Source organism: Molossus molossus, unplaced genomic scaffold (genome assembly GCF_014108415.1).
Source record: "Molossus molossus isolate mMolMol1 unplaced genomic scaffold, mMolMol1.p scaffold_m16_p_1, whole genome shotgun sequence".
Taxonomy (NCBI): Eukaryota; Metazoa; Chordata; class Mammalia; order Chiroptera; family Molossidae; genus Molossus; species Molossus molossus.
The window spans coordinates 248,067,790-248,087,718 of NW_023425344.1; the positions used below are offsets into that span (position 1 = coordinate 248,067,790).

General features: G+C 48.4%; 1 protein-coding gene and 1 pseudogene across 2 annotated transcripts in view; one reads left to right on the forward strand and one right to left on the reverse strand.

The window, feature by feature from the left end:
- EML1 (EMAP like 1) overlaps window positions 1–19,929 on the forward strand; it is a 173,094-nt gene that overhangs the window by 117,742 nt on the left and 35,423 nt on the right. For both annotated transcript variants that reach the window (XM_036279861.1, XM_036279852.1), the window contains exon 4: window positions 11,338–11,472. In XM_036279861.1, coding sequence (XP_036135754.1) covers window positions 11,338–11,472 — 135 coding nt within the window. The remainder of the gene's footprint in view (window positions 1–11,337; window positions 11,473–19,929) is intronic.
- Window positions 2,955–3,553, reverse strand: LOC118641442 (annotated as a pseudogene).

The following is a 19,929-nucleotide window of genomic DNA, read 5'->3' on the forward strand; positions in this document are numbered from 1 at the left end:
GGAAACAGACATACAATTCCAAGAAGCACAGAGAGTCCCAAACAAGATGAACCCCAAGAGGCCCACACCAAGACACATCATCATCAAAATGCAAAAGGTTCAAGACAAAGAGAGAATCTTAAAAGCAGCAAGAGAAAAGTAGTTAGTTACCTGCAAGGAAGCTCCCATAAGACTGTCAGCTGATTTCTCAAAAGAAACTTTGCAGGCCAGAAGGGAATGGCAAGAAATATTCACAGTGATGAAAAGCAAGAATCTATAACCAATATTACTCTATCCTGCAAAGCTGTCATTTAGAATCAATGGCCATACAAAGAGTTTCCCAGACAAGAAAAAGCTAAAGGAGTTCATCACCACCAAACCATTATTATATGAAATGTTGAAAGGTTTTCTTGAAGAAAAAGATAAAAAATATGGACAAACAAAATGGCAATGAATACATATCTATCAACAATTGAATCTACAAACAAAATGAACAACTAGAACAGAAATATTCTCATAGATACAGAGAACATTTTGTTGGTTGCCAGATGGGAGGGGGTTTGGGGGAATGGGTGAAAAAGGTGAAGGGATTAAGAGGTACAAATTGGTTGTTAGATTGACAAACCTCAAAGGGAAGGGGGATAGGAGGTGGGAAGAAATAAACCAAAGAACTTATATGAATATATGCATAGCCAATGGACACAGACAACAGTGTGGGGAAAGGCAGGAGGGGGGCGGGAGAGGGGAGGAGGGGATCAATAGGGGGAAAAGGAGGAACATCTGTAATACATTCAACAATAAAGGTTAAAAAATATACACACACACACACATATATGTATATATATACACACACACACATACACACATACATACATACAGGATGGGGCAAAAGTAGATGTCCAGCCCTGGTCAGTTTGGCTCAGTGGTTAGAGCATTGGCCCGCAGACCAGAGAGTTCCAGGTTCGGTTCCCACTAAGGGCATGTACCTTGGTTGCAATTTGTCCCCAGCCCTGGTGGGGATCGTGTGGGTGGCGGCCACTCGATGTGTGTCTCTCACATTGATGTTTCTCTCTCTTCACCCCTCCCTTCCTTCCACTCTGAGGATAAATGCAAAAAAAAAAAAAAAAGATTTTCAGTTGTTCGTATGGAAAAATAATACAATAATACATAATAAGAATAAACATTCGTATTATAAAAAAAATTTTTTGTGTGTGTGGAATCTTTAGTGTTTTTTATTGTTTTTAATTAATTTATTTTTTTCATCCTCACCGAGGGCATTTTTTCCATTGATTTTTCAGAGAGTATGGGTGGGGGGCGGTGTAGATAGAGAGAAATATCGATGTATGAGAGACACATCTATTGGTTGCCTCCTGAACGTGCCCTGCCTGGGGCCGGGAATAAAACCTGCAGTTTAGGTACATGCCGTTGACCAGGAATTGAACTCAAGACCTTTTGGTGCACAGGCAGATGCTCTAACCACTTGACTACACCCACCACAGCATTTGTAGGGGTTTTTTTACATGTAAAATTATGTTCTCTGCAAACAGATAATTTTACTTCTTCCTTTCTAATTTGGATGCCTTTTATTTATTTTTCTTGTCTAATTGCACTGGCAGGAACTCCAGTATGTTGAATAGTAGTGGTGGGAGTGGGTATCCTTGCTTTGTTACTGTTCTCAGAGGAAAAGCTGTTAGTTTTTCACCATTTAATATGATGTTAGCTGTGGGCTTCTCATATACGGCCTTTATTCTGTTTCGGTAGCATCCCTCTATTTCAGTGGTTCTCAACCTGTGGGTCGCAACCCCTTTGGGGATCGAACAATTCTTTCACAGGGGTCGCCTAGGACCGTCGGAAAACACGTATTTCTGATGGTCTTAGGAACCGAGACACTGCTCCTCTATCCATCTCTAGGCGGGTCCACCCACATGCAACATGAGAACTCTATGAAAGGGTCGCAGCATTAGGAAGGTCGAGAACCACTGCTCTATTTCTAGCTTGTTGAGTATTTTGAACATGAAAGGATGTTGAATTTTATCAAGTTCTTTTTCTGCATCAATCAAGACAAACATTTGTTATTTGTCCTTCATTCTGTTAATGTGGTGTATTGCAGTGATTGGTTTTTATATGGCAAACCATCCTTGCATTCCAAGTGTGAATCCCACTTGGTCATGATGTATGTAATTATTTTGATGTACTGTTCAATTCCGTTTGGTGTTGTTTTGCTGAGGATTTTGCATCAGTGTTCATCAGGGATATCAGTCTGTGTATTTTTACTTGTTATATCTTTGTCTGGTTTTGATATCAGAGTAATGTGGGCCTCATAGAATGATATTGGAGTGTTCCCCCCTTCAACTGGAAGAGTTTGAAGAGCGTTGGTATTAATTCCTCTTTAAATGTTGGTAGAAATCTCTAGTGAGGCCATCTGGTCCTAGGCTTTCCTTTGTTGTGAGATTTCTGATTACTGCTTCAATTTTCTTTCAATTATAGATGTGTTCAGAATTTTTTTATGATTCAGTCTTGGTAGGTTGTATGTATAGAGGAATTTATCCATTTCCCCTAGGTCAGTGGTTCTCAACCGTCCTAATGCCGCGACCCTTTAATACAGTTCCTCATGTTGTGGTGACCCCAGCCATAAAATTATTTTTGTTGCTACTTCACAACTGTAATTTTGCTACTGTTATGTCTTAGGCAACCCCTGTGAAAGGGTCATTCTAAGACCCCCAAACAGGTCGCAACCTACAGGTTGAGAACTGCTGCCCTAGGTTATCAGTTTGTTGGCATATATTTGTTCATAGTAGTCTCTTATAATCCTTTTCTCTCTGTGACATCAGTTGTGATGTCCCCTCTTTCACATCTAATTTTAGTGGAGTCCTCTCTCTTCTTTTCTTACTCTAGCTAAAGATTTGTCCACTTTGTTGATAAAAAAATTTTTTTTTCAGAGTTCAGCTTTTTATTGAATATGTTACAAAAGAGCTTTAGTCAAAAAGACCAAAGCCTGTGCCATCATCAGACTTCTCAGTTCTTTCTCTGCTTCCACTCCCTTCTCCTCAGCTGGGGCTACAGTGGTGGAGGGGTGGGCCCTCCTGCTGGGGCAGCACCCACTGGCGGGGCAGGTCACCAGCCTCTGCACTGCAGATGAGGCTCCAGTGTTGACAGTGGCCAGAGCCTTTGTGAACAAGCGTGGCCAAAAAGGTTCAACATTAACACCAGCTGCTTCAGTCAGGGCATTGATCTCATCCTCCATCACCATCACTTCATCGTGGTGCAGGATGAGGGCCAAGTAAGTGCAGGCGAGCTCCAAGACAGAGGTTGTGGTGTGGGGAGAGCTGGGTGAGCACTGCCGGGAGCCGGAGCCGGAGCCGGAGCCGGAGCCGGAGCCGGAGCCGGGAGCGGGAGCCGGGAGCCGGGAGCCGGGAGCCGGGAGCCGGGAGCGGGAGCCGGGAGCGGGAGCCGGGAGCCGGGAGCCGGGAGCGGGAGCCGGGAGCGGGAGCCGGGAGCGGGAGCCGGGAGCGGGAGCCGGGAGCCCAGCTGGCACTGGATGCAGTGAGGGCCTCACCCAGTGCAGCCTTAGCATCCTCCAATTTTGTAGATCGTTTTAATAAAAATTCTTGGTCTTACTGATTTTTTATTTTATCGTTTTTCTATTCTCTACTTCACCTATCTCTGCTATATTCTTTAATATTGCCCTACTTCTGCTAAATTTTGGTTTCATTTGTTTTTTTTCCTAGTTCCTTGAGGTGTAAACTAGGTTGTTGATTTGAGATCATTTTTCTTTTTTCGATTATTATTAATTTATTTTTGTTACAGATGTTTCTCCTTTTTTCCCCCAAGATCTTTTTTCTTTTTAATGTAAGTGTTTACAGAAACTTCCTCTTAGTACTGCTTTTTCTCATCCTGTAAGTTTTAATATGTTTTGTTTTCATTTGTGTCCAGATATTTTCTAAATTTTCTAGTAATTTCTTCTTTGACCCATTGGTTGTTTAAAAGTGAGTTGTTTAAGATTGACTTTAAAAATATATATATTTTTGTTAATCCTCACCCGAGGATATTTTTTCATTGATTTTGAGAGAGAGTGGGATGAAGAGAGGGAAGAAGGGATGGAGAATGAGAGAGAAAGACATTGATGGGTTGCCTCCTGCATGACCCCTACCTGGGCCAGGGCTGGGGATTGAACCTGCAACCCAGGTATGTGTCCCTGACTGGGAATCAAACCCGAGACACTTCAGTGCCCGGGCAGACATTCTAACGGCTGAGCCAAATGGGCCAGGGCTAAGATTGACCTTTTACAGTAACAAATAGTTAATAGAAAAAAAAAAAGAGTCCCTTTTTTCTTAAAGAAAATAGAATTTTATAATTCATACCTCTTTATATACTTGGAGCTGAAAAGAAAAAAATTTTTCAGAGCAAAAATAGATAAAAGTAAAAATGTAAGTTACCTAGCTGCCAGTTAGGTGATGGAGTGTCCAAGATTCTTGGTTTCTAGTGTAGAGTGTAGGGATTCGCTTATTTTTTTCCTCTGGCTTTTATGGGCTTCCACGGACATGCATTCCCATCCATCTGGACGTTGGAAACCCAAACAGTAGCATCTAATTGTTACTCGATGTTGGTAAAGTCCTATAGATCTCTCACTAGGAGAGAGTTTTGAAAACAAAAAAAATCAAGCACTGTAAATATTAGGATTAAAACAACTTCCAAGCACTTCAAATATGTTTACAGCCACGTAGAAATTTTTCTGTAATTGGAGTTCCACATTAAGGAGTTGGGGCATCTGTGGTGTGTGGATGGGTATGTTTGTTTTCTTTTCTCTGGGGTTTTTCAGCCTAGTGCTTAGGAACAAAATCCCCTTTGGAAATGGTCCAGGACTCGGTGGTTGTGCTTTGTGTTGTCAATTAAGACTTTGATTGGGGGCTGGATTTGGGCTCCTTGGGAAAAGCTTTGTTTCCATTAGTCAAAGGAAAAAAGGCAGAAAATCCGGGAAGATGTTGTAGGTCATACCTTGCTTGGTGGGGGTGCTGAAGCTGACAATGGAATCACACTCCCATGGGTTCAACAGAGACAGTCACTCATTCTTCCCACTCCTAAGGGGAGTTTTACAATCGGGTGGAGCCACGAGAAGAGCGAGGGCCAGAACAAAGCTGATACGAAGAAAGAGCGTTATTTTAGAACCGCTTTGCTCAGAGCATCAGACGGACCGGTCAGCACCCTTTGCTTCCAGACAGCTGACGGTCGGTCCTCTGGAAGAATGGTCGCGCTTGGTAGAAATGCAGCTTTGATAGATGCACCAGAGCCAGATGCGTACTGAGCAGGACTCAAAGACGAGAAAATCAGAATCTGCTTTTAGTTGTTCTCTGAATGATTATTTCCGGTGTTGTGTGTAGCATTGAGATCCATCAAGATGTAGGTGTTACATTCATGCCTGAGTCTGTTCTCAGTAGCAGAACAGAGATGGAAATATTCTGCTGTGAACAGAGAGGGAGCCGGAGAGCTCCTACACCTTTTTCAGGAGCGATGCGTCTCCTCTCCGGGCTCAGGTAGTTGGCTTCATGTGGCAGAGGAAAAACACCTTCTTTTGACTTGTCAGATTCTCGAAGACCACCAGCCTGCTTAGGAAATCACCTGGCTTTTGCCACAAAGATATGTCTTGAGACAGTAGAAGATAAGAGCACGTTTTAATTATTGAAGTAGTGACCTCAGTCTGCCAGATTTAGCTCATACCTTGTAAGACAAAAGCCGGGTGAGTTCTGGTCTCACGTGGACTCCCCAGTGCTCAGCATAGCACCCAGTATACGGTCGACGCTTAATAAGTAGACACAATTATAGCTTATTATGCGTAGAGTTTTCTAACCATAAAAAAAAAGAAAAAAGATTGGCACTCTTTTCTGACCACCAATTTCCATGACTGAAATTTCATTAAATTGGCAAAAACTATTAAATGCATATAGATGTATAAAATGTAAAGAACCGTTATATTTTAAGAACTTAGGTTTTTGGTTTGGGAGGGTAGCAGAGAAGAAGGAAAAAGAAGAACTGATGGTATCTGTGTGTTATGACACCAGGAATCGTTTACCGGCCTTAAGCACTAAAAAGAAGCCTGTGTTACTGCTCAGTGTCTCGCAAGCCAGGACTCCACCACCTTCCAAACGAAGGGCGTTCTTTTCCACCTGCTGTCCAGAGGGAGCAGACTTCTTTGATGGTCCCCGCGGGTTACTTACGGAGGCTCCTCGGGTGCATATGCAGTATTCCTCCCTCTGGCCACCCTCGTTTCTGCAAATGTCTTCTCTTCAAGCTTTATTTTCTGTCCTTCACTCTGGGTCCTAGTAAATCCTTTCATTCATAAGAGCTCTTGGCTCTCAAAAGGAAATCTCTTGTTTTTTCTCTGCATACAACAATGGTAGTTTTTAGGGGTTTTTTTTAAGCTTTACTTTTTTTTTTTTTTTTTTTTATCCTCACCCGAGGACATTTTTCCATTTTTTGTTCAGGTAGAGTGGGAGGGAGAGAGAGGAAGAGTGAGAGAGAGAGAGAAACATCGATGTGAAAGGAACACATCAAGTGGCTGCCACCCGCACAACCGACCAGGGCCAGGGACAAACTGCAACCGAGGTACATGCCCTTAGCGGGAACCGAACCCGGGTCTCTCAGGACCGCAGGCCAACGCTCTAACCGCTGAGCCAAACCGGCCAGGGCTTAAGCTTTACATTTTAATGCAAATGTGTGAATGGCAAGCATGTTGAAAGAGCTGCGGCGGAGTATATCCAGGTCTGTACACGCAAACCTGCTTTTCCATTGCATGTGTGGTGTGAGAGCTGTCATTTGTGGGAGCTGTACTTTGTTTCAATGCCTCATACGCAGACCAAACAGGTCTGCGAGTCTCCTCAGCGCGGGCACACTGAATAGACAGACACCCAGGTGATGGCCACTTAGCTCTGCTTGGTCACCCTAGGTGCCTCCCTTTTAACACAGTAGCTTGGAGATCTCATCCAGTGCCTCCCGTTCGAGTCTCAGGTCAATGTAACCGCATCAGTTATTGACATTGGTTGGATTTTTAGATGTTCAACAGGTGCTCAAAACTCCGGTGTTTCAGGGTCTCATAAACGGCAGGTGGGCTTCTCTAGGAGGCCCAGTAGGGAGAGCGGGGTGACATAGCTCTGTAAAATGGGGGAATGATACTTTTGCAGGGGCTTTGTGAGGTTTCAATGAAATGACGTGTATGAAATGCAGAATCCTTCATTAACAGTTGTTGCCGCCCTGGTTTCTGTCATTAATGTTCCCTATGGGCTCTTCCAGCTGCCAGGTTGAGTGTTAATGACCAGAAAATTGGGTTTTCAGCTCTTTAAGGGTATTTTATACAAGTATTTATTTATTTACTATATATATTTTTCCCAGCACCTTCTGTGTGCAGAGGCCGTTTACAGAATATTTGAGCTGGGAGGGACCTTCAGGGCCATGTACACCTTCTGCACTTTACAAAGAAAGACCGAGTCTGCCCTGGTCGTTCAGCTCAGTGGTTAGAGCATCGGCCTGCGGTCCTGAGAGACCCGGGTTCGGTTCCTGCTAAGGGCGCGTACCTCGGTTGCAGTGTGTCCCCAGCCCTCGTTGGTTGTGCGGGTGGTGGCCACTCGATGTGTCCCTTTCACATCGATGTTTCTCTCTTTCTCTCTCTTCCTCTTTCTCCCTCCCACTCTATCTGAACAAAAAATGGAAAAATGTCCTCGGGTGAGGATTAAAAAACAAAAACAAAAAACAAACAAAGACGGAGTCCATCTGTGAAAGGGACCAGTAACAGGGATGGGAAGCTCCTGTTTGCTGAGCAAACATCTGTTCTTCAGGCATTTTTCAGGTCATTTCGTCCAACTGCAAGATTGAAAAAATTTTTTTCATTTTAATTTTTGGATGAGCAAGCTGAGACTGGAGTCCCAAGAACTTGCCCACAGCCCCGGCGAGCCGGCAGCTGCCACCAGCCTTGTCCCTCTGCCTCTGAAAGGCGCAGCCCTACAACCGGGCCACCAGCTGTGGAAGGGCCCGGGGCTCGCCGACCTGGCCGCTGCCCCGGTGCTGGAGGACTCTCCTTTCTCTTCTTGACTCTTATCGAATTCGTAACAGTCAGGTTAATAAAGTCATATAGGTTTCAGGTGTACAGTTCTGTGATACAGCATCAGTATATTGAGTTGTGTGCCCACCACCCCAAGTCAAGTCTCCTTCCCTCGCCACTCTCCCCCCTCCCCCCTTCCCTCCCTGCCCCCACCCCTAGTCCTCACGTTGCAGTGAACTTGCCATGAACTCCCACAGGGACGCTGTGCAGGCTGCCCGGACCCGTGCTGAGAGCCTCGTCAGACGGTGGGCACACAATGACCTCTGCGTTGTGTAGCTTGGTTTTTCATAATTGGAAGATTTTGAACTTTAAGCACAAAAGTTCTTACGATTTTAAGACGTCAGTCCCAAATTTCAGAAATGTCATGCTCTCCTAAAATCTGTAATTTCCTTGTCCTCAAATTGAGCGTTCTAAAAATTCACATTTTGACCTTCAGGCACGCCCATGCAGCTCCCAGCTAGAAGATTCTGGGGGTGTGAATTCAAAGCTTCCGCAGTCACCAGCAGGATGGTGCAGAAAGTAGATTCAAACCTGCACAGTTTGGGCCGTTTTATTTACGCCTGCTCACTCAGAGAGTGGTTTTTCAAAAGCCATACGCCATGCGGTGTTTAAAAACATGCTAAGACTATTTCCTGAAGGCTGGGCGCTACAAAGGAAGGACTGCAGGTGGCCTGAAGGAAGGGACAGACTGAGCAGGACCCGAGAAGAAAGGCCCAGAGCATGGAAGCTGCTGGGCCCGGGGAGCCGGAGCCGCCCACGCGGCTGAGGCTTCGCCCGGCTGGGTTATAGCTGTGGAAGCCGGGACCCTGCGGCTCAGCCCTGGGGATGTGGTCTTGCTGTCCCCCACCCTCCCCTGGAGCTGTGCGCCCCGAAGCCACCCAAACGTCTCAGTCTGTCCTCTCCTCCCTCCCTGCAGCACCTAGCACCCTAACCAGTCCTGCCGCATTTTCTGTCTCCTCCATCCTTCCTTCCCCATCCCTCAGGTTTCTCAGGCTCACTAGGCAGTTTCTCAAACCACAGCTGCAAAATGTCCTGTTGTCCTGGGAGTTCTCACCTCCTTCCTCTCGTGGTGATTTCCTCCACATCTGGATGGCTCCTGTCCTGAGCCACCACGTGGGTCGTAGGCTGGCATTATCACCCCCCAGCCCACCCCTGCACACACCTCCTCACGCACCAGTCTGCTGCTTCCCACAGCCCAGCCCGGACCTGCATCACCCCCCCCCCCTTCTTCTAGAGCAGACGCTAGATTAAAGCACTCGTGTCTCTTCCTGTGACACGTCAGAGCGTGACGCTCCCATTTATTTATTTACTTATTTCACCCTTTCATTTAATAGATATTTATGAAGCTTCTACACCAAAAAGTATACAAGAATAATAAATGAGATAAGATCTCAAGAAATGTATGGCCGATGGTGAAGATTTTAAAACTTTGCAGGGAAACCTGTAATACAGTCACACGCTCCCAGAACAGAAGAGTCAGCCTCCACCCTGCGCTGGCTCGGATTCACGCTCATGCCTGTGAATTCCTGCCTGTGGCACTCTTCTGTGAATGGCCTGTGCGTAGGCACTTCCCTACTGTGTAACTGCAACATATTCAAGCCTTTTCTCTCCCAGAATTCAGTCTTCAGGGAGTCTGCTCCTGACACTGCCCTCAGGTTCCAACCATTGTCACTAGACAGGGACCTGGCCCTAGCGGGTCGCCGCAGGCCAGCCTGTAGTGTGTGGGTTCTTGACTTGCGCAGGAAAGATTTCACAAGAGTCCAGCCGGTTTTGAGAGTATGTTTATAGAGCTGAGGACAGTGAAACAAAGGAGGGACTTAGGGTAGAAGAAGCAACAGGAGAGAGCCTAGGAGGCTTTCTGCTTCGGCTCCCTAGAAACATTGCAGGAAAGAAGTGAGCCACACGAGGCTGTGTGGACACACCGAAAAGTTAGTCACAGTGACAGAAGTGAGCTAAGGCACGGCTGATGTTAGCTCACTGGACAGTCAGAGACAAGGGGGCCTTGGGGACAGGGTCAGGGGGTTAGCCTGAGACAAGTGCCACTGCTCGGTACCCCCCTGGTTGCAAGACTGGTGGGGACCCTTAGAGTTTAGGAGAAAGAACGTTCACACCCAAGAAAGAAAGAGGGAAGATAGATGTGGGCATGCTCCAGAGAGGGCTGTTTCCAGGGTTATCTGTTTTCTAAAGGTGGGGATCCTGGGGGAGGTCCTAGGGGAGGGTCTCAATAGAATATTCATCAGCTTTCCAGGTGTGTTCTTTGACAGGCTCATGTGCCAAAATGAGCACATGGAGGGACCAGGGTCATTTTCTGGCCAACTTTGTCTCTATCTTGGACTTGTGTGGTTCTAGTTGGGTTTGTTGTTATTTATTCCCCTGACTTCATCCATCCTTGGGTTTGGCTGGCACAGATGGTACTAACTGGGTCTCTCCGTCATCTGTCACCCTGACCAGGGTGATTTAAGCTATGTATTCTCTGGTCGGGAAAGAGAGGTGTGAACCGTTTGCTCTCCGTGTTCTCGGTTGGGGAAGATAAGGTCTCGCAGTTAACCAGCCAGCTGTAAGTGGCTTGGCCCCATCTGTCCAACCATCTATCTCAGTTTCCCTTTTCTTACTTGTCAAAAATTCTCCTAACGCATAGCTATCCTGCCTCAACTCTAGTGCTTACATGGGCACCACCTCTAAGCACAGGTGTCTTCCACAGGTGGGGTGTTTCCGTCATGGCCTGTGGCACCCTCTCCGTGTTTGTCCCACATGTGCCTTCCGACTTCTTCAGTACCAGCACCCCTGACAGGTGGGGCCGTCCTGGGCAGTCGGGTGTTGAGCAGCATCCCCGGCCTCTGTCCAACAGGTGCCCGTAGTATCCCTCTCCCCCGAGCTGGGACAACCCAGAGTGTCTCTGGACATTGCCAGAGTCACCCCTGGGGCAGAGGCAGCCCTGGTTGAGCGCCCCAGGCTCATCCGAAGCCTACTCAAGGGAGGACCACTTCCTGTTACCCCGGCGTCCTCGCACGGTAGGGGGGGGGGTCCTGCTTTCTGTTTCCTCTGTGACTGTGAACTGTACTAATTGCAGCTACAAAGGCAGTGAGCAGGGGGTTGAGTCCAGGTGACATTCTGAAAGGCGTGTCTGATCTCTGCAGTTAGGGCCGGAGAACCGGTCTACCTTTCAAGCACCCGCGTGGAAGTGGGATGTTCCGTGCAGGTGTTTGCAGGCGGTCCTAAAATGAGTCACCCTGTTGAGGAATTCACTGTCGCCTACTTCTCACTTTCAGCACCATCAAGAGGACCAGCTCTTCGGAACGCATGTCTCCTGGCGGTCGAAGGGAGAGCTGCGGCGATTCCAGAGGCAACCGGAACCGCACGGGGTCCGCCAGCAGCTCCTCCAGTGGCAAGAAGAACAGCGAGAGGTACGGGGCACTGTGCCCGCGGGGTCCCTCCCGGCCCCGGAGATGAGTCGGAGATCCCAACCCGCACACGAGCCGGGCCTCTCGTGTGCCCAGGCTCCTGAGGTCGCCGTGGGCACTGGTCACACGCCAGCCAGGGCGGTCACTGTCCAGGTGGACGGTCCCAGCTGGAGCTCCCGGCGCCCCTCTGCAGTAATCCCGGGCGCTCCGTGGAGTCGGGGAGCTGGCTGCATCCCGGGGCAGCTCCCAAAGCTCACTTCAGTGCGATGCTCAGTTTGCCGGCAGTGTTTTCTCCGACGGAGTGGGTGAGCAGTTGTACTTTTATGATTCATCAGAAACTGTTTTTAATACTGAGCTAATGCCAGAAATAGGAACTTTTTTTTTTTTACTGGTTTCATGAAATACACTTACTCTTAATTTTGAATTTTTCTTTGAGGGTAGTGTATGGTGGATTATGACAACTATCTATGAAACGAATAGAAACTTTTTGTGAGTGAAAGCTAATTTTTGGCATTTTAATTGCTTTTCACATTGAAGAATGCATTGTGTATATGAGATCAGTCTCTCTGTGTACATCTACCTAATATACTTTATTCTGTCTTTTTAAACATTGTGTTTTTGTCTTAGTCTCTCTATCGAGCAAAGCTTAGGGAAGAATTTCAGCTTCAGAGGCTAAACTTTTTTTTTTCTCTCAAATGTTCATGTAGGGAAAAGGCTTAGTCATCAAGCAATTGACTCCAACCCACAGTCGGTAGAAAGGCCAAGTTTGCAAATCCGTCTGATTCAGTCCTTAGAGGAAGTTTAAAAGCGTCCCCTACTTCACTCCTGACAGGTGCCTCTTGTGGGAAAGCAGCAGGCTCGTCTCACGTCGATAGCAGGTCAAGTTCATGGTCCACGAACAGTCTCCGTCTGTCCCACTGACGTGGGCTCTGTCTTCTAATGAAGACTATTAGTGCTTCTTATCAGAAGATTATGCTAATTGGGTGACAGTACCCTGGAGATGAGGCCAGTGGTCACAGCGACAGAGAGAGTGAGGACTGGAGTGCTTGCTGGGGCCTTCGGGCGCCTCTGAGTTCGGGGTGCGCCTGCGAGCTGACCCGAGATGTCTAGATCTTGGCAGCTGTTGAAAACTTGGCCCCTTCTCTGCACATCTGTGTTTTATTAAGAATTTCCAAAAGGAATCCGTGTTGTGCAAACTCCAGATCGGTTTTATCTTTTAAACCCTGTGGCTTTGGTAAATGTGCTGGGTAAATGTTTCCGTTAAAGATGTTTGCAAAAGGATTTTATATAAATATATATAAAAGTGCCACGGCAGGAAACTGTGATTTGGAAATGAGGGCCTGAGTAACTTTACTAACCATTTTCTCAGAAGCAGGTAAGCAACTGAACAGGTCCATTTAAAAAGAAACCCTCCGTCCCATTAGCGCCGGGCAGAGCTGTGAACTGAGCTGCGTGCCCCCAAGGGGGTTCGGAGGGCACGGCCCTGCCCCCTCTTGGGCCATGGCGGGTGAGACGGACACCTTCAGGGGTCCAAAGGAGACAGCAGCCTGGCTCAGACAGGAAGCCGCAGCAGCAAGGACGCGACACAGTATAAAGTGAAGGTCGAGCTGGCGATGCAGTCTCTGCCCGACCCCTGTCCTCCATTCCCGCGTGAGCAGCCCACGCTGGGGCCGCCCTGACCTGGCTCCACGGCGGGCTGGAGTCTTCCGGCCGTGCCCGGTCTCCAGGGCTGCGAGCATGCGCAGAAGGTGCAGTTCTCTTTCAAACATGGTATCCGGGGGTCTCACGAGAGTGTGGTCTCCTCCCCATCGCTCACTGGTATTTGCCGTGGTTCTGGGACGCTGGGTTGCAGGTAAGAAGAACGCCCCTGTGTGCTTACTGTGGGCAGCGAGACAGCGGAGGGGGCGCAGGCTCTGGTGACGAAGACCGGGGTTTGAACCCTAGTTCCTCCACTTGACGTCTCCAAGCCTCAGTGTTTTCTCCTCTGTGGATTCAGTATTTGATATCTAGTGCCCTTGAATCTTACGAATGTGTAAGAAATAGTAGGAAAACACCCAGCACGGTGCCTGGCCCTCGGCACGGGCATTGTCGCCCGCGGGGAGCAGAGGTTTTCCGGGACCCTGAACTTTGTTTCCCTCATTTGTAAGATGAGGCTGTTGGGTGACATCTTAAGTTACTAGTTTTTTTTCTGGTCTGACACACGTTAAATTACATCTACGTAACTGACACAGTGAGCTCAACCCAGATTTTGGCAAAATCTGAAAGTGATCAGGTCAAGTATGTAAATCCTCACGGTTCTCATGGTCGTTACTGGCGCATCAGGGTGAGCTGGTCTGTGCTCCGTGAATACATCAGACCGAGAAAGACAAATACCGTGGGATTTCGCTTATATGTGGCATCTGAAAAACAAACCAAAACAAAGGAACGAGAGAAGCAAAACAGAAACAGCCTCGCAGAGAGAATACGCTGCTGGTTGTCAGAGGGGAAGGGCGGGGGATAGGTAGAATTATTTTAGGCACCTGGACACGGGGCCTGAGCGCCAATCCTGAAAGCTAGGCTTTGGAAAAAAGAGAAAGGAAGGGAGGGAGGAAGGGAGGGAAACAAAATAGATCCCATATGAAGCCTCCAAACACAGTGTGGCTTTAGCCTGGTCATCAGCAGCAGGGCTGGGAGACTGCCCGTCAGGACTCGAGTGAGTGACGGCGATGCTGTTAGAGGGAGAACTGTGGCTCTGTCACTCACACAGCGGTGCTCCAACTTGTATCTGTCACCGATTACTTGCCATAAGGCTCACGACCACCACGCGCCACATGCAAAGGTGTCGTTAGCATGTATGACGCTCTTGTGAAAATTAGATAAAGGCTCTTCTTACCCTAGAAAAACACGTCTACATCAGCGTATATATTTCTCAGTAACAGTCACTACAGCAGATAAAAAGCCGGTCCATATAAAGGACACACATCTTACTGTTGAACTTAGAATAATAGTGTTTTTGAGATCTCAACATTCACATTTTCCAAGATATACTCATTCATGTTAAAACCATTCCACTTTGCTTTCATAGAAACTCCATTATTTATGAGAGTGTCAGTCTTCTTGCTTCTGTATCTCATTTTCTTTGGAAATGGTCACTGGATGAGACAGTCTTTCATATGACATTTTAGACTTTATCTGAGAATGCTTCGCGTGTTACAGTGCTTAGCTGGAGACAAGCCACAGCGTTTTGTTTTGTTTTGTTTCTTTATTGATTTTAGAGAGGAAGGGAGGGAGAGAAACATCAATAAGAGAGAACATTGATTGGCCGCCTCCTGCATGCCCCCCACTGGGGATCGGGCCCACAACCTGGGCACGTGCCCTTACCAGGAATCAAACCGATGACCTCTTGGTGCAAGAGTCAACGCTCAACCACTGAGCCACACCGGCCGGGTGCCACAATGTTTTAATAGCACTTAATCTTTGCACTGACAAAACTTTCAAAAAAACAAAAGCCATATATGGCAATGTAATAGTTACTTTACATATTATTCATGGCAAATAAATATTGACAATTATATAGTGATTCGTGTCTTCATGGAGTACTTACTCAGTTTAAGTAGGGACCTGACAGTACCATTCTGTTGCATGACCTGGGCTATGTAATGTTGCCAGTACACTAATCCAGTAGGATTTTTTTTAATCTATAAAAAGTGTTTCGATCCAGACAGAACAATAACTATTTAGAATGCACAATTTATATGAGATATTAGACAGATAAACTGTTTCGATTATAAAACATGAGTCCCCCCTTTGTGATTCTAACTTAAAAAAGAAAACAGTTTCTGTCAGAAAGTTGTTCTAATGGACTGATTAACAAGAAATGTTTCAACCACCTGCTGGGAAGTTTGTTGTAACGAACATATAAGCTGCCCTTCTTTGGAGATAACATATATGGAAAAAACTTCAAAATAATGAAGATGTCTACCTGTGGAAGTGGTCCCTTAGATGCCCGTTGCCTTGACAACATGCCCACACACCCGTACTGGCCATGTCATCCGGACCGTACGGTCCAACCACCAAGCCGGACACTCTGAGCTCCAGCGTTGAATGACACCTGGAGGCCCGAGACGTGCATTTCTCTTCCCCAGCACCCCTGATGGCACAGTCCCAACCCCGGGCCTCCACCTGCGGGGCCCACCTCCTGACTCCTCGCCCTCGCTTGCGCCCTGAGATCCACACTTCTCCAACACCAGCTCTCACTTTTCCCCAGCAAAGCTTTCTTTTTTCTGTTGAGGAAATGTATTTCTCCAGTAACATGTGTTTTAGGAAACCCAGATGTACAAAAAAGAGGAAATGGAAATCACCTATAATCTCGCCTCCTCAGAGAACTCGCAGCTAACATTTTATTACATTTCCATCTGGTTTTGTTTCTGGGGTGTAGTGTATAATTTTGACAAAAATTATACTCTTCTGCCTGTGTTCTGTAACCCTCCTTTTCATCCGCTCCGCGGCCGTGTCTCGTGTCCATCCCTGCACTCTTCCACGTCACTTCCCACGGGGCCGTCACTTCTCCAGGCACATGCACGTTGGTTTGATGTTCAGCTACGAACAAGGCTTTTCTAATCCAGCCTGACCGGCCCACCATCTAGAACAATGCCTGGCGCAGAGTAGGTCCTCAGTAAACATTGCTTGGGGGACTCTTCACCCCATCAATAGAACCTAAAAGGTTAAACCAGGGCAGCAACACCGCCACGACCAGGTGCTACTCCCGGCGCTGCCCTTTCTTGGGTGTGACTGTGGAGAGGTCACTGAATGTCGTCGGGGCTTCCTCAGTGCCAGCGAGAACAGTGCCCGCCTCCCAGGGTGGTCACGGGGATTAAGCCGATCACGCACGGGGAACCCTCAGCGCGGAGCTGGCCTGCTTCTGGCCCTGGGTAGGTGGTGGCTGCAGCTCCTGCTTCCCTCCAGCGTGTTGGAGCCGCTGTGTGCACCCCTGCCGGCTCCACTGCCCAGTCTTGAGTCCTCTCCTCGTCGGGATATTTCAGAATCTTCCAGCTCCTCTTCTGCCCTCACCCCCGCTGGAAAATGGAGGAACAGAAGTTCTGGGCATTTCTGTCACTTTAGGTCACCCCGTTCCACAGCACTGCCTGGCTTGTTGAGCACCTGCTAGGGGCAGAGCAGCGTGAGGCCGGCGGTAAATGAAGGATTTGCACACCAAGATCCATTCTCAACAAACACACGACATGTGCGACCCGAAAGGGCCGTTTCCTCCTTCCGGCGGACTCCACCGAACTGGCGAGGAAAAAGACAGCTCCCCAGTGGGAAAACACGGAAAGGCCTGGCACGGCAGTTCGCTGAGAAGTACAAACACCAATCAACTAATGAAAAGATGATCGAATTCAGTCTTAAAGAAACACAAAGCTAAGTGAGAAGATGGCAGGCATATTGAGGAAAATCTTTATTATAAAACACAGATACCAAAACAAAAAACCACCATACAAGCAAATGCAGAGCTTAATGAATTATACTTTCTAGCACTTACAAGTGGAGAGTGTCTCTGTTCTCCTGCGTGACATAGATGTGTGTCTGGAGCCTTGGCGGGGGAGGGGGTTGGATATGTTTGCAGGAGCTCCAGCTTGCCCTTCAAGGCCCAGCTCAGGGTGCCCCTTTCTCGGGGAAGCTGCCTTGGCCCTTGGAGCTGAGTCAGGTGCCGTTACGATGGCTTTGGATGTGCCCACTCACTTTGTCTGGAGCTGGGACTCCTTCCCCACCCCCACGACCACCCCACTGCCCACCCCGGCCTGAGCATGGGAGGGGGGCTGTGTCGCTCACTCCTCTTTGTGTCTCTAGCACTTTGCACAGTGCCTGGCTTGCAGTAGCTGCTCAAGAAATATCTGTGGGCTGCATGAAAGGATATTATCTATTTACAACATTTGAGAAGCATGTGAACAGCACCACCTATTGGTGGATGGTTTTAACACTACATTTATATTCTGAAACATTTTGCACTAGGACAGCGATTCTTACTTAGCCTGTGGGTTGCGACCCCTTTGGGGGTGGAACGACCCTTTCACAGGGATCGCCTAAGACCATCGGAAAACATATTTCCGACAGTGTTAGGAACCGAGACACCGCTCCTCTATCCGTCTCCAGGCGGGTCCGCCCACATGCAGATACTCCCACACACAACACGAGGAACTGGATTAAAGGGTCGTGGCATTAGGAAGGTTGAGAACCACCGCACTAGGAAATTAGGTGATTCAAATTAGGCTTTTTTTTTTAACTGAAGAGATTGTTTCATTCTTCAGGGCCCGGGGTCCTTTATCCTTTACTACATGTTAAAAGAATAAGTGCTAATATTCTTGCTGTTTTAGTTTTGAGGCTGCTAGGTGAAGAGCCCAGAAATGCACGTCGGCTCTTGTCCCTGGAATTAGGAGGAGCAGGGAAGCCATGTTAATAGATCACCACGTGCTGGGCACTTTGTCGCACGCTTAGTTGATTCTGACAATCCCCACACCTCAGTGGTTCGTCCCCGTTTTGTAGACGACGGAAACGGGCTGTGGAGGCGAAGCGACTAGCCCGGCTGGAACGCAGGCCGGCCGACCTCAGCACCTGTGCTCCTCACGCCACGCACGCTGCAAGTCCTGGGTGGAAATATCTACGGAGGAGCCATTCGGTCCCCAGTAAGGTCTCCCGTGACTTCTAAACATTTTCAGTAGGTAGTTCCTAAATGACCCTATTTCAAGTAAAAAGCTGCTTGGGGCAGTTTATATTAAAAATCTTCTCTTCCCCACCAGTGTGGCTCAGTGGTTGAGCATCCACTCATGCACCAAGAGGTCACGGGTTCGATTCCTGGTGAGGGTACCTGCCCAGGATGTGGGCCCGATCCCCAGTGGGGGCATACAGAAGGCAGCCAATCGATGTTCTCTCTCGCTCTCTCCCTCTCCCTTCCTCTCTAAAAATCAATAAAGAAACAAAAGCAATCTTCTTTTACATAGTGTAGTGTTTTGACTTCCAGCAGGAATTTTACTAGATGACTGAGTCCCGGGAATACGGTGTGTGGCTTTGCCCTGGTCTCCTCCTTTTCTGAGACTTATCAGTCATTTTCAGAAGCAAGTATCTGCTTAGACGCACTTGCCCCTGTCACTTCTGCTCTAATCCTGGCCGCCCAGGGGTCCCCGTGGCACAGGCAGGCACCCGCGTGTCAGACCTGCAGTGCAAGGACCGGGCCCCTGGCCCCTTTCAGGAACTCGGGGTAAATTGGCCACATTCGGACGCGCTGTGCGATCCCACTCGGACGAGGGCAGTGCACGCTGGGCGCATGGGACTCTCCTTACACACACCCGGTCTGCAGGGAGGCAGTGAGCGCTTCCTCAGATGACAAGAAAGCCAGCCACAGTTAGACAGTCCTGCGCCCCAAGTCCAGGAGCATTTCCAGGTATCTGCTAATACGTGACCTAGTTGTAGCTGCTTCACGGGTGTGAGGGAGGGAGTTTTTCCTCGGCCCCGCTGCCGGCTTTCTCCTGCTGCCTCCAGACCCGGTCACTGACCTGGTGAAGGCTCCGGGCTCCCTGCACCTTCTGTGCGTCCCCAGGTCCTGCTAGTGCTTATAGGCCTTGGGAGAGTCTTCTGTGAACCCTCCAGCTCAAGGGACAGTAAGTAAGCCACACTCCTCCAGCCAACCTCCCTCCTGCCAAAACACAGCTGTAAAAGCCGCCCCGGATGGTGACACTGTTCATTTTGCAGATATTGGCCTCAGCCTAGTGTTAGAATAGCCAGGAGATGAGGGGTTACCTGCCAGAGGGGAAACCCTCCCTCCCCTTTGGGCTTCCCAGGAGAGTGGTGACATCTGTGTCGGCTCCCTCCTCAGATGGGGGTGGACGAAGACTCATCGGCCTCAGCTTATTCCCCTGCCCACCAGGAACCACACTCGGGTTGTCGAGGGAGTGTTAAGTCACCCACTTAACCTTTCCATGGAGCTTACACTAAGGAAGGAGTCACCAGCGATACATGACATGACACCTTGAGAGGCGACCTCCCAGGTGTATTTGCAGCCCAAGCACGTGTCACGTGGTGCTGGGCTCAAAGCACCCACTCCCAACGCGACTGACGGCGAGTTCTGGAAAGGGCACGTGACCGGGGCACTGCTCCAGGCACTGATTTTGACTGGAAGCCACAGTGTCCTTGATGTCGGGTCACTGTCCTCAGACTTCCTATGGGTCTGCCCTTCTGTCCGTTGTTGGGACGACCCATCGTCATGTCACAGGTTTGTACAGGTGCCCTTCTGCCTCTCGGGAAAGGTGGTGCATGGGCGGGCAATGGATTCAAAAGTAAACGTTGTATATATTTTTTTTTTTTTATCCTCACCCGAGGACACCTTTCCATTTTTTGTTCAGATAGAGTGGGAGGGAGAGAGAGGAAGAGAGAAACATCGATGTGAAGGGACACATCGAGCGGCTGCCACCCACACGACCAACCAGGGCC